Source organism: Coffea eugenioides, chromosome 6 (genome assembly GCF_003713205.1).
Source record: "Coffea eugenioides isolate CCC68of chromosome 6, Ceug_1.0, whole genome shotgun sequence".
Lineage (NCBI taxonomy): Eukaryota > Viridiplantae > Streptophyta > Magnoliopsida > Gentianales > Rubiaceae > Coffea > Coffea eugenioides.
The window spans coordinates 48,079,870-48,093,556 of record NC_040040.1 but is presented as its reverse complement, the minus strand read 5'-3'; the positions used below and the strand labels follow the sequence as shown (position 1 = coordinate 48,093,556).

The 13,687-nt window shown below is 38.6% G+C and overlaps 2 protein-coding genes and 1 long non-coding RNA gene across 3 annotated transcripts; all 3 read right to left on the bottom strand.

Annotated features, from left to right (window-relative positions):
* Positions 1-3,302: 3,302 nt before the first annotated feature.
* On the bottom strand, positions 3,303-6,436 carry LOC113774290 (protein NLP7-like). Its single transcript, XM_027318842.1, has 5 exons — positions 6,421-6,436; positions 6,114-6,373; positions 5,129-5,192; positions 3,863-5,020; positions 3,303-3,765 (listed from the first exon to the last, which is right to left on the bottom strand). The coding sequence occupies exons 1-5, from the start codon at positions 6,434-6,436 to the stop codon at positions 3,320-3,322; spliced, it is 1,944 nt and encodes a 647-aa protein (XP_027174643.1). The 3' UTR covers positions 3,303-3,319.
* A 1,887-nt stretch (positions 6,437-8,323) lies between these two features.
* Positions 8,324-9,155, bottom strand: LOC113776241. The gene is made up of 3 exons (XR_003468988.1): positions 9,123-9,155; positions 8,916-9,022; positions 8,324-8,833 (listed from the first exon to the last, which is right to left on the bottom strand). It is a non-coding gene; the product is annotated as an uncharacterized LOC113776241 (long non-coding RNA).
* Positions 9,156-11,339: 2,184 nt separating this feature from the next.
* LOC113776240 (protein EARLY-RESPONSIVE TO DEHYDRATION 7, chloroplastic-like) lies at positions 11,340-12,193 on the bottom strand. The gene has a single exon (XM_027321359.1). The coding sequence runs from the start codon at positions 12,116-12,118 to the stop codon at positions 11,444-11,446; it is 675 nt and encodes a 224-aa protein (XP_027177160.1). The 5' UTR covers positions 12,119-12,193; the 3' UTR covers positions 11,340-11,443.
* Positions 12,194-13,687: the final 1,494 nt, after the last annotated feature.

Sequence of the window (13,687 nt, the reverse complement as noted above, 5' to 3'; positions counted from 1 at the left end):
CTAGCGAAAATTTTAAATTTTCTGCCACAAAGAGTATCAGCACATCGTACACAAATGTAGTTAGCATAGCTCCTAGAAAATGTACACACACAAGGATGTACTGATAAAGGCGGTGACAATGGCCATGCCAACATATGTAATGGCATGCTTCAGGCTCCCAAAGGGATTATGTAGAGATATTACTAGGAAAATTGCAAAGTTTTGGTGGGGTAAAGGAGAAAGAGAGGCAAGTATTCATTGGGCAAGCTGGAAGAAACTCTCAGAAGTAAAGGGAAGAGGAGGTATTGGATTCAGGGACCTAGAAGCCTTTAACACTGCCTTGCTTGCAAAACAAATTTGGAGATTTCTAACTGCTCCAAATTTGTTAGTAAGCAAGGTGATGAAGGCGAAATACATGAAGGATCCCAATTGGATGAACAAAAGTCCTCCTGGCTCCGCTTCATGGAGCTGGAAAAGTATACATAGTGCAAAAAAATTGTTGTTTGATGGATTATGGAAAAGGATAGGTGATGGAAGAACAGTAAGTATCTGGAATGATAAATGGTTAATAGGGTCCGAAGATGGTAAGGTGGAAACTGCAAAACCTGAGGGGTGCAACCTCACTTGGGTGAGTGAGTTGATTGAAGATGGGAGATGGAAAACAGAAATTTTGCAGACATGGTTTGGAAACAAAGAGGCTGAGCTCATTCCCACCAGCATAGGAAGGAGAAAGGACAAACTGATCTGGAAATTTTCAAAGACTAGAGCATATACGGTGAAAACAGGATATGCAATGGCAAGGCAGGAGGAAAATCAGATCAGTAGAAATCGAACACACAATGCTGAGACAAGTTGGGAAGTTAGAAAACGCACGGTGTGGAAGAATCTGTGGCATCAAAAGGTAAAGGCCAAGCTGAAACATTTCATGTGGAAATGCTTGCATAATTGTTTACCAACAAATGAAGTAATTTTCAAAAGGATTGGACGAGGAGAGGGGAGATGTAGCTGTTGTGGTGAAGGCATGGAAACCATAGAACATTTACTCTTTTTTTGTGTGAATGCGATGGATGTTTGGAAATTGGCACCGGTAAGGTGGGATGGATTAGTGGATAAACAACACAATCTGTGGTTATGGTGGGAGGAAGCCACTAAATCTACTTCAAAGGACTGTGGACCTGAGCGAGTGAGCCTCACCATCAACCTGTTTTGGCAAATCTAGAAAGCTCGCAACAGAAGAGTTTTTGACAATGAATTCCAGAACCCACCGAATATTGTCTCAAAGGCACAAGTGGAATGGTTGGAATATGAGCAAGCAAGGGTGGAAGAAATAGAGCAGAGTGCTACGGACAACATCAGGGAGCATCAAACAAGAAGACAAGCAGCAAGGGACGATGACGTTTGCCTGTTCACGGATGCTGCGATATCAGCAAGGATGATAAGGACGGGACAAGGAATTGTTGCAAGAAAGTGGAACGGAATGCTCATGAAAGCAAAGGCAATAGTCAATCAATATAAGGGGGAACCAATGAAAGAAGAAGCTTTGGCAATTAGAAATGCAATGCTGATGGCTAAGCAGGTAGGATGGACTAAAATTAAAATCCATTCCGCTAGCAAATCAGTTTTAGACCAGATACCTAGAGGCAATGAGTATGTTGTTAACATTGCAACTATTCTGGAAGATGTGCAGGATTTGACAACACATTTTGAAAGGTGTAGTTTTGTGTTTATACCTAGAACAGAGAATGAAATCAGCCATGCTCTAGCTAAATTTGTTGTACAGCTAGTGGATGATATTGAATGGGAACAAGACTTCCCAGTTTGGCTGATGGATTTAGTGAGGAAGCAAATGAGGGTAGTAGCCCCTTTTTGTAATTAATTCTTGTACTATCAAGGGTTTATCATATATATATATATAACAGTTAACGTTTGTGGAAAAAAAAAAAACAAGGATGTATCGTCCTTTTCATTCTTGTAATTGAGCACGTATGTGAAGAAGTGACTAGTGATTGCTAACCAATGATCAATGAATGGGGAAAAAAATCTCCGAATTGAAGGCATCTAAATCTGGATCCATACACAACAACCAGTCATAAGTCATAACCACGAGTTTTGGGGCTTTGGGACCCAAAACAACTAATTTCTTGATTAAATTCCATTTTTTTTAAAAAAAATTTCCCTTGAGACAAGAATGTGCAGCAGATGCTTTAATTTATTACACATTTTTTCCTTTCTTTGCTCCATGCACAATTTTTGGTCTTCCATTAGCAACTGCTGAATATAGAAGAGGACAATAACGTGCATAGACTTCTAGACTAGTAATTCTGCATCTGCTTTGTACCCATCATTGTCAACGGCATATAAGCTGTGGAGATAACTTGCTAGACTGGTGAAAAGAATGAAAATGAATATAATAGATGACCATTAATTAATAGATAACTTGTTTGTAGTCTGCTAGTATTCTGTTATTCTTGTTCCCCCTTTCTGCCAACTACAGGTTATTGTCTCATATAACCTTACCTTGATAGTAGCCATTTAATAAGATAATTAGTACTTACAATAACATTTGTCTTCAGCTTTGCCAAAATCTTCATATTTGGAGGCAATCTTAACTAGCGGAATTGGGCTCCTTTTAGATAAACTAAAAAGAAAAAAAGGGTTCTGAATACTTAAATGTAAAAGTTCACAATTTGAGCGTATGTTTTTTTGGATGCGCCAACCTCCTTCTTCCTTTTTTTTTTTTTTTTTTTTTGGGGGTTGTTGGTGCATAAAGAACTACAATCCGATGACAAGAATTTTGTTTCCTTAATCGTTTGCTAATGGCTTTCCCATTTTTTGTCACATTTCCCCCCCCCCCCCCACATATTAGACACCCAACTACCAACAACCCACTTAAGCTCCTTGCTGGACCCCCACCTTTGACCATAAAGCCCAAAACTTGCCAGTTGCTACTGAGCCTTAAGGCCGATAATAAAATTGGAAGTGGAAATCTTAAACTTGAAGGCTCAAAATCTTAAGCTAGCGAAAGTTTTATTTGTTTGATAATCAACTTGATTTAGCCACCGAATTGAAATATCCCAATTTGACAACGTTGTTATCATTCTAAAATAAAATAAAATAAAATATTGTATTTAAGAAATTGAGCTAACGTTGCAAATCATATTAACTTGGCTATATATCCAAAGTTCAGCATACTCTTTAATATGGCCATGTAGTGCAGCAATATTTAATATGGATACAAAAAAAGTATACTACTGATATCAATAGTGCAGTGCTCCCTTCCGATCTCCTAACTCTCCATTCCTCTCCTATTTGGACTGTTCAGTATATAATTCTTAAAAATCTATTCATCTCTCCTATTTGGACTGTCTTCAACAATATACATTTTGATTGTAGTCCTACCTAATGAGCTTAATGTGCTCATAGACGTTCTCAGATCTTCATCACAGGTTATCCGTATCCGATCATCATCTTCATCCTGATACTCAATTTTAAAACTTCCCACAGGTAGATTCAGTCGCTGTGCTACCTTCCCCTCCAAATCGATTTTACGGGCAGAAAATGGAAGCCTGAACTTTATCATGAACCCTTGATATTCTGCCTTCACCCACATGCCATTATCATCTTCTAGCCTTGCTGGACCTGATTGGTGGGGTTCATGAGCATCTTCAGTAGAAGGTTGAACAATTTTCTGTTCAGCAAATGCTTGATTAACCTTCCTTGCTTTACGAGGGGGCCATCTGTGAATACCGTATTCCCTACATATACGCTTCAATGTAGATCGACTAACTGCAGATTTCAGAAAGGAAAACTTCAGTTAAGGAAAAAGCCTTTACAACATTTGAATTCAATTCTGATCTAGAGAAGTGCTACAGTTAAGAATTACCTCCAATATGTTTTGCAGCATCTACAAGTTTCCTCTTGGAATTTTGTTCAAGAACCTCACGAGTAATTCCAAGTTCGATTTTTAAAGTACTACTAGGCTTTTGCACTTTTAAATTAGTCACTTCATTGTTCCTCTGTTCTATACTAGCATCATCTCTTTCAGGATCTTCCACAATTGGTTCATAATCCGCTATGCTGACCACGTTTTGCACGAGCTCCTGTCCAGTTGAAGATCTAACAATTCCATGTTGCCGTTCATAAACACCATTCATAGAATTGTGCGCAACATCAAATCCTGCAAGATTTAATTCTTGATATGATATGTTGACAAAGCCCTGCTCGTGCTCTGGTCTAGGTGGAGATCCAACAATCCCACTCTGCTGTGCATGGACACCATTTATATAAGCATTTGCAGTATCAACTTGCTGAGATGAGAAATCAACTTGCATCATTCCTTCTCCTCCTTGTGCTTTTGCAAGCCTAGGTGTAGATCCAACACTTCCATTCTGCTGTTCATGGATACCATTCATAGAACCATTTGCAGCATCAACTTGTTGAGATGAGAGATCGAGATGCATCATTCCGTCTCCTCCTTGTACTTCTTCAAGCCTAGGTTGAGATTCGATACCAGTAGTACTGCAGATTTCAAAAGAATCAAATTCATCCTCTGGAGAGACCTTTATAACCTCAACAGTCAATTTCTGCCCCAATTCTTGTCCTGAAGCAATCTTAAAAGAACTTTGGAGGTGTTCTTTCAATGTCCCCATTATCCTGTTCAACAATGTCCTAGGATCCCCATAGTCTGCTTCATCTTCAACTTCTCCATACATAGGTAAAAAGAACTCCAATACGTAAATGCACTTGTTCGGGCAAGAGCTCTGCAAACAAACTGCAAAACAGGCAGAGTGCTCACAGGGTCGTGCCTGGACTACCAAGGGGTAGTCTGTTATGCTTAATTGGCTTATATCCCCACAAAAGCATGCACTTTTGGATGAGAATGCTCTCCCAACTACCCCTTGTCCCTTCCGAATAAAATCTACACCTTCACGAGAACTGAGTATTTCTCTAGAAGTAGTCCAACTTTCAGCATAGCCCAGTCCACTTATTTGCCTCACCTTGCTCAATGCTTGGTCAATTATAGCAATTTCTCCATCTTGACCTGTAGATGAATGGCTTAAAAGTATTAGCATGGAAGGAATAGCCTAAAGCTTCAGCCAAGATTATGTAGTATAAAAGGAGGAAAAAAAAATACTTAAGAGGTACTCACATGAATTTACTTCTGCAGGGAGGCTTACACAAGTAGTCGTCAGATTCACCTCCCGTGGTAGATTCTGCAAACACATTATATATGCACCGTAAATAAATTAAATTGTTATTTACAAGTTTCAAAGTGTTTGTTTCGGCTTTTAAAAGCTGTTTGACAACAATGGATTTGCACCCACAAAAAAAACGAAAAAAAAATCCCAATAAGACAAGCTCTTTGTATGTTTACTCTACTAATTATGGTATAGAAGTTCTGAAAAGCCAAAACCTCCTTGAAACACCATAGACTTTTTAGAAACAACTTTTTTGTCACTTAAAAAATAACTTAAAAAGAGAAGATTAATATTAGGGTGACCGTCACCATAATTATCCCCAACCTAACAATTGGATGCCACGAGTTATCCCCAAATTTGTAAAGGACATGGAGACATACAAAATTCATGCCAAGCATCCCTCCTATTCAAGTTAGATTTAGCACGAAATTCTTATCAAGTGCCATGCTACCACAAATCTTGCACTATATAACACACAAGGAGACAATAATGGTTGGTTATGCTATAAATTAACATAGTTCAAATAATAAATTAATTAGTTATTTTTTATCAGTCATCACAGTAAGCATGCTCTGAAGTGACCGTAAAGCCGAGACATGTAGTTTGTAACTCTCATCAAATTTCTGGTCGGTGGGGGAGTAATTATCCGAAAGAGAAACACAAATGAAATGATGTCAACTAGAATCAGATTGGCTCCTTTTTTTTTTTTTTTTGATAACAGATGCTAATTATTTACGGCCTGGGCTTCGTCCTCTAAGTTCCTCTTTTTTATATAAGGGAGGGAGTCTGCACCTATTTCATATATATCATCTAATTTATTGATAAAAATTATACTAATAATTATTTAACTCATAAATGATAAACAACACCACCCCCAGGTCCTTGTCAGCAATAGGAAAGAAGTAACTAAGCAACTTCACAAGAGAAAAGTCCAACCTGAAGCTTCTCCAGAACCCGATATCGAGGTAATCCGATAAAATCAGATGGTGATACAATTTCGAGTACACCAATGGGGAGGTGTCGAGTAGGATGATGATAGATTGGCAACGCCCAGTATTCCTCGACACGGTTGACCGCATAATCACGTTGAGGATACTCTCTAATACTGTAATCTGCCACATCCTCTGCATATTCAGGCAACCCACTGCGGAACACCCGACCAGGGGGACCAATCTTATCATCATCATCATCTTCATCTACGGGTAATAGATGATAACAGTGCTTCCTATATTCACATAGTTGCTCGACGATTGAACCATTGAAGTAGTAATGGAGAGCAAAAGGCTGGTCACGAGTTGTCAAATACGTTTTGTCCCCATTCCTCACTAAACCCCAAAACTGAACTAGACACGGCCACCACCCCATTGTTTTCGTAACAAGTTGTAGAAGACGTATGATCTGGTCCTTAATCACGGCACCGTCAGCAGCTGCAAATAGGAAAATCAGTAATAAAAAATATTAAAGGGTGCTTGCTACTATATATTAGTACTATTGTATCATTTATTTATTTATTTATTAATTGCAGAGTACTCTACTGATGGACCAAACAAGTCAAAGAAAGGAAGTTATGTGTGTATGTACTCATGATGATCCATCATAAACTATGAGCAAATTGCAGTTTACAAAAATTCCAAATTATACTTTTACAGAGCCGTCCAACCTCAATCTACACATCTGATGACGTATAATTTTCCCAAAGATTAATTTAAGAGCTTTAAGCGCCGCCGCCCTCCAATTGGATGGCCCAAGCCTTTGTATCTTTCTAACATCCATATAATTAGTTACCTCAATAGTCCAACAAATTTATTAATCTCTCATAGGATAATTAGTCCAACAAAATATCCACATACATATTATATAAGAGAGATTATATATGAAAGAACTCCATACATACTTACTGGCTGAGAGATGATGAGGCTTCCCGCAGCGTCCTTCGTCATTGCCGCATGTGCTCCAGAAAACCCACTGGTGATAATAATCGTTAATTGAATGGGAGTATGATAGTTCACGAGGCCCCAAACCTTCCGCAGAAAAAGGAGGGGAGGGAGAAGTTTGAGCTTCCATTATTGCCAGTTGTAGTTTTGTACAGGAGAAAACTGCTATATCTTCTGGATCGATCCCGTTCCCCGATTCTCAGTTTCTTACTACTACATCTATTTTATTTATCTTCTGTTTAGGAAACTAATACTATATATATATATGTATATATATACACGCACACACACACTCGAAGACTCCAAAGTTCAAAGTCAATGGTCGACGTGAGAAAAGGGCCTAACGAGGAAGCAAACAACAGCGACCAAGGAAGGGTTCAATAGGTTCGAAAAGCTCAAATTGTTCAACAGTTCGTGAAGAAGATTAATCTCTTGCACTTTCACCTAATCAGGACCCCGCATCAGATGCTATACAGATCGCGGAACGAAGTTGACGCTCATCAGGGCCCATACGTCACTAGCAAGTTGTGGCATTTTCTTATAATAACCAGGATGGGATAAAGGACGGAGACGCCCAGTTTAGTAAAATAATTTGTACTAATTCAAAATGGATCATTAATGAAATTTGTTTGTTTTGTTTGTTTGGATTGTGTTTTATTTCTCCAATTTTATCTGCTTACATCATCATTACAATTTCCAATACACCTTTTTATCTTCCCAATTACCTTTTTATCTCACACACATCACATCACAAAAAATGCTACAGTAAAAATATTCCAAATAAAACACAATCCAAACATGTAAATATGAACCAAAATAAAATATTGAACCAAAATTAGAGCAAACTTTCATCTAAATATGTAATCATCTAAAAAAAATAGTAAGTGTTATTCTCATTAAAGAACCAGGTTGCAATCCACACTTGCAATTTAGAGGACTTCATCCAGGTTGCAATCTACAATTGCAATTTCAAGGTTAGGTTGCATTATGATTTAATTAAGAGATCCATTAGTTTCCTAATGATGTTGCTACTTAAAACTTATAAGCATCATCAGGGGTTCAATTTTGCTATCTTTTCATGCTCTCAGATCATTTTCAACATTAGAAAACAAAAAAAGAAAAGAAAAGAAAAGAAGAGTGAAGGAGGAGACTTAGCAAGTCTGTAAGCAGGAAAATGCAAAATAGTAAGAGCCAAAGTGAGCAAGAAAAAAAAACATGAAATTGACTTTATATTATTGGTAGAAGCAAGATACTTCATCCCATGTGACCTTAAACAAAGGTATAACAACAGTATAATCAAGGTTTCAATTCACATCAGCCTACAATAAGTTTCCTCACTTAATCAACCTACAAATTGCATACAACAAATCTTAAATCTGCATAACATCTACCATACTCATGGCTAACTAAGTACAATGGCTGATATCAAGGCACGTACATAAATAAGATAATATCACATTTGTGAAACACTATAGCTGGGGACTTGCTGAAAAGAAGTAATAATAATCGGGAATTTGCCGAGAATCGACTTATTGAAACGTTTGACAGCAATCCATGAGCCGTCATCTTCAAGCTGCCAATTGTAGACAACATTGGGAGCTTTCTCTCCATGTTCTGATAAAAAGTTTTCAACTGAGAATCCTGAAGTCGCCACCTTCAACTCATCTAAACTGCATTCTTTAAATGCTGGCAGGTTCATCCTCTCATTTTCTCCACATTTCTCTGCAACCCCAGAAGGAAAAACATCAAAAAAAGGGGAACAAAGATTACATTTTTATACATTTAACAGAGTTTTAAGAATTACCAACATCAGAGGAATAAGGGACGTTGGCAGTTTCATGAGGTTGGAAGGCCACCAGCAAAATCCTAATTTAGAGCAGCGAGCTCCCATTGGGATGAAGACGAACAATACTGAAAAACAAAACCGGCAATCAGGTCAAGAAAACAGACAGAGAGAAAAATCACAAATGAATAGAACAAATCATAGGGAAAAAAATAACATGTAACCAACCAAGTCAATTCAATCGCCATTGCAGGAAAAAACTTGTAAAAAAAAAAAGCGTGGAAAGAGGTTACATACGATCAAAACATAGGGACAAAACACGAGAAGCAAAGCACAAGGGTCAGAGTTAAGCAAAAAAGTGGGAAAGTATTGGACTAACTCCAGATTGGGTTGGGTCTGGAGTACCCTTAGCAAATATCTGCACCAGAATACACAGAGTCTGACTGGAGCAACAGCAGTCTACAAGAAGCTGGATAACCCAGGCACAATCACTTGGAGTCCAGCGGCAAATGGGAATTTCATCACATCATCAGCCTATGATTTGCATGGGAATTAGCAAAACAACAAGGAGAAAGACATGGCCTGGGAAAGAATATGGAACCTTTAAAGGCCCTAGTAGATGGAAGTTGCTGCTGTTGAGAGTGAGGCATGGACGATTGCTCACTAATGCTGAAAAACATTACAGACATCTGCATCCTTCCAGAAAATGTGAAGTATGTGGAAGAAGAAATGAAACAGCACTGCATGCATTGAGAGACTGTGATTGGATCAACAAAATTCGGAGAGGACTTGTCTCAAGGGAAAGATGGAGAGACTTCAAATCAAAGTCCCTGATTCAATGGGTGGATTGGAACGCTAAGCAGAGTGACATAGGAAGGATCAAGAACGAACTCTGGCCCGTGCCCTCCCAAGAGGTATTGCACTGGGCATGGACAGCGAGGAATGAGAAGGTTCATCAGAGGCTGGACAGAGAGCTCAAAGCCCGTCCGGAGCAGCTAATTCAGCAAGCAGTAGAGGCTCAGGAGCTTAACAATACTCGCACGGAGAACAGGAGCCAGCCGAAATACATCAGCTGGGACAAACCACAGGAGGGCTGGATTAAGATGAATGTAGATGGAGCTGCAAAAACATAATCTAGGGAGGGCCATACTCTTGGGACTTAGAATCGCCTACAGAGCAAGCAGGGTACAAGAAAGTCATACTGGAGACAGATTCTCAGTAGCTATGTCGTTACTGGAATCAGCACTAGAGGAGAGCCAATATTGGAATATGATAAAAAAGATGATTAAAAATATAATAAAATGGATTGAGAAATATGTTTATTATGCAAGTAAAATATTATTTGAAATTTTCTTTACTTGTCGGCAAGCAATTTGTAGGCTTTGAGTAGGGCTGTCAACGGGCCGGGTCCGGGCCGGAATTCATTATTCCGGACCCGGACCCGAATTACTATCCCGGATCCGGACCCGACCCGTTTACCCGACGGTCTTTTATTCTATGTTCCGGATCCGGATCCGGCGGGTCCCGGATCCGGATCCGGGTTTACCCGAACAAATTTACCAAATTTTATAATTTCTAATAAAAATGAGAAAAAAATATATTTATAAACTAATTTCTAACTAATGCAAAGAAAAAACCAAATAAGAAAAGAAATCAAATTAATTTTATTAAAATACATCACCCTAATCAAATTATATTGATAAATATATATTTTTTAAATTATTAATTCATTTATATCCGGATCCGGGTCTAATACGGGTCGGAATACTATATTCCATATCCGACCCGTTTTTTTGTTTGACAAAACGGATCCGGATCCGGATCCAGAAAACGGAATTAAATCCCTACCCATACCCGCAATAATTTCACGGATCCGGTCCGGATCCGGGTCTAGACCCGACCCTTTGACAGGCCTAGCTTTGAGAAAAGGGGCCGACAGGAAGAATAATCGAAATATCATTGAAGCAAGCAAAAGCTAGAACCTAAATGGTACAAGTACAAAGCCTTCACATCGCTCTAATGGTTGAAGCTGTCCCCGGACATTATTTCCAAAATAAAAATTAAAAAAAAAAACCCCGCAATAGAACTTAACAAAACCGCAGATTTAGGCCCACTAAAGTCTAGAAAAAGGATTTTTCAAAAATTTTGAATTGCCACCCAATATTGGATTTAGTTATACCGAGTCACCTAAAAGTAATTTTTGATCTCTAAAACACAAATTAAAATCCTTTAACTAGATAATTCCATGTCTTTCAAAATCAGAGAAATAAGTTCGAAAGCTACATTTGTAAGGAGAAACGGTCAAAGTTTTATTCTCAAGCACCCCCTACACCTAACAAAACCGATTGCAAAAAATGAGTTAATCTATTGCTAAACACATAATATTTACTTAATTAACACAAAATACCCAAACAAATAAAAAAAAGAGGAAAAAACCTGGGGAGCCCTTAAACTATTGTCGTTGTCAACTTTTGGCCCCTCATCTAAAATTTGTTTCCGATTGATCCTTAAATAATTAAAAATGCATACTTTGAGGACTTCCGATGACTTTAAGCACAAATTTGACCGGAATTAAAGGGCATTTTTGTCTCTTCAGCCGCCCCTTTCTCCGCCACCTTCTCCGCTCTAAATGCACTGTACTTCTCCAATACCCCATCCAACTCCCTCAATAATCCTTCCTGCCCTTTTGCAGCGATATTCAGCCCATAATTCAAAACATTCTCTTCACTCCACACACCGTCAGTACTTTCGGGTGGGACTCGTAAAGTGAAAAAATAATGGGATTCGTCAAGCTTGACTGCAGCTTCATCTTTAGCCAAGGGCCACTGAATTTTGTCGTCGATCCTAGCGAGCACCGCCACGACGTTATCACCCTGCCGGAGCATAACGATTGAGAGTTGTCCATTTGCCAGCTCAACGCTCTGCTCTTTATCAATCAAATGCAGTATAGCACCTGGGATTTTGATAATTACTTCCTCGGATGACTCAAAAGCTATGTTCCTCTGACTGCCCGGACCCTGCTGAATCTCAACTTGAACATCGTGGTTGTCGTCGTCCGGAAAGAGATTTTGGGCTAGATCTTTCAAATCAATAGAAGGGTAGAGAGATGATGAGGAGGAAGACGAAGTGGGTCTTCTTTGATCTGCGTTCGGTAAGAGTTGTGAAGTAGATTCTGGATTTGATTCGATCATTTCTGGGTAGAGAGACTTGCTTGATTTAGACATGGTTGATTTCTTGAATTTCCGGAGGAATATTTTGCTCCGAATTCAATTTTGGGTATGTATGAGCTAGATGGAATATTATTGCTTTGAGATTTTGCCAAAGGGATAATTTTAGCTGGGGCTGTTACTGTATTTAAATGAGGAATTAACGAGTACAATAAGAAATGAAAAGGAGTGGAAAGGGCGAGGTGCGGGGAGTCTGTGTCGGCCTATTCTCTCTTCAGGGTGAAGTCTTGCGAGAATATGAGTTGACATGAACAGACAAAAATGCCCTTTAATTCCGGTCAGATTTGTGCTTAAAGTCATCGGAAGTCCTCAAAGTATGCATTTTTAATTATTTAAGGATCAATCGGAAACAAATTTTAGATGAGGGGCCAAAAGTTGACAACGACAATAGTTTAAGGGCTCCCCAGATTTTTTCCTCTAAAAAAAATTACATAACACATAAAGAGTGAAATAAAATGAAATGATTAATTTCAAAGCTTCAGCTGTAAAAGCCACGAAACAACGCACGCTCTGCCCACTCGATCATATGCAACAAAATAAAAAGTAATTAAGAAAAAATATAAAAGAAAAAAGAAAAAGAAAATTACAAGATTCAATTGCTCCTGTGTCCCATATGGGTTACATCACTTCTAAAAAGAGGAAATAAATTAATTACAATGTGAATTGACAAATAGATAGACTAATGAAGCAAAAGTTGACAAATCTAGTCTTAGGACTTAATTAAAACTACCCAAAACAAGTTCGGTGGTAAATCTGAAAGATTGTAAATTTTGGGGTGAAATCACAAATGTGTCATCTTTCTCCATTGAAACAATGGAGAAACCTGCGTAACCTGCGTTCTTGTTTCTTCAATGGAACTTTCACCGGCAACTAGAAATCATCATTTCCGGCGCGCATTGGACTTGCCAGATCTTCGCCCCAAAATTTACAATCTTTGAAGAAAATCAAAACAAAAATCTCTAGGTCTTTGATGGCTTTCCGGCGAAGTCACGGGCTCCGATCAGCGTTGGACTGATCGGAGCTCCGCCCCACGCGCACAGATACAAGAGATTTGTCTCTTTACTTCAAGTTCTCGTTTAGGCATTTCTTCAAACAGTAGATGGGCATACGAAAATTCTAAAGATCTCATACAATTCCAACAAGAGAAAGACCCAAAACTTGTAATCAAAATATGATTTCAGTCCAAGAAAGCCAAAGAGTATACTCAGCCATGAAAATTGCAAAATAAGTGCAGATAAAAAAAAGTCAAATTGAGATTAAAGTTGGAAAGGAAGTAAGAGCTCACAGTGCATTTTAAATGACGACTTGATAACCGTGGTGGTATGGACAAACTCCGACGACCCAGCAGTGGCAGCGGCTCCTCCTCTGTTTCCCGTCGGTTCTTTTATTTTTATTTTTATTTTTCACCGACAGTAATAGGATAATGGCAGATGGATTGAAAAAGGGGATTCTTTTGTGAAAGATGGAGCTGATGATTAGGGATTGAGGAAATCTAGCTCATGGCGGATGAATTGGGATTAATGGTGACTGATGAATGCAAGAAATAGTGGTCCAAGTCCTCAGTTT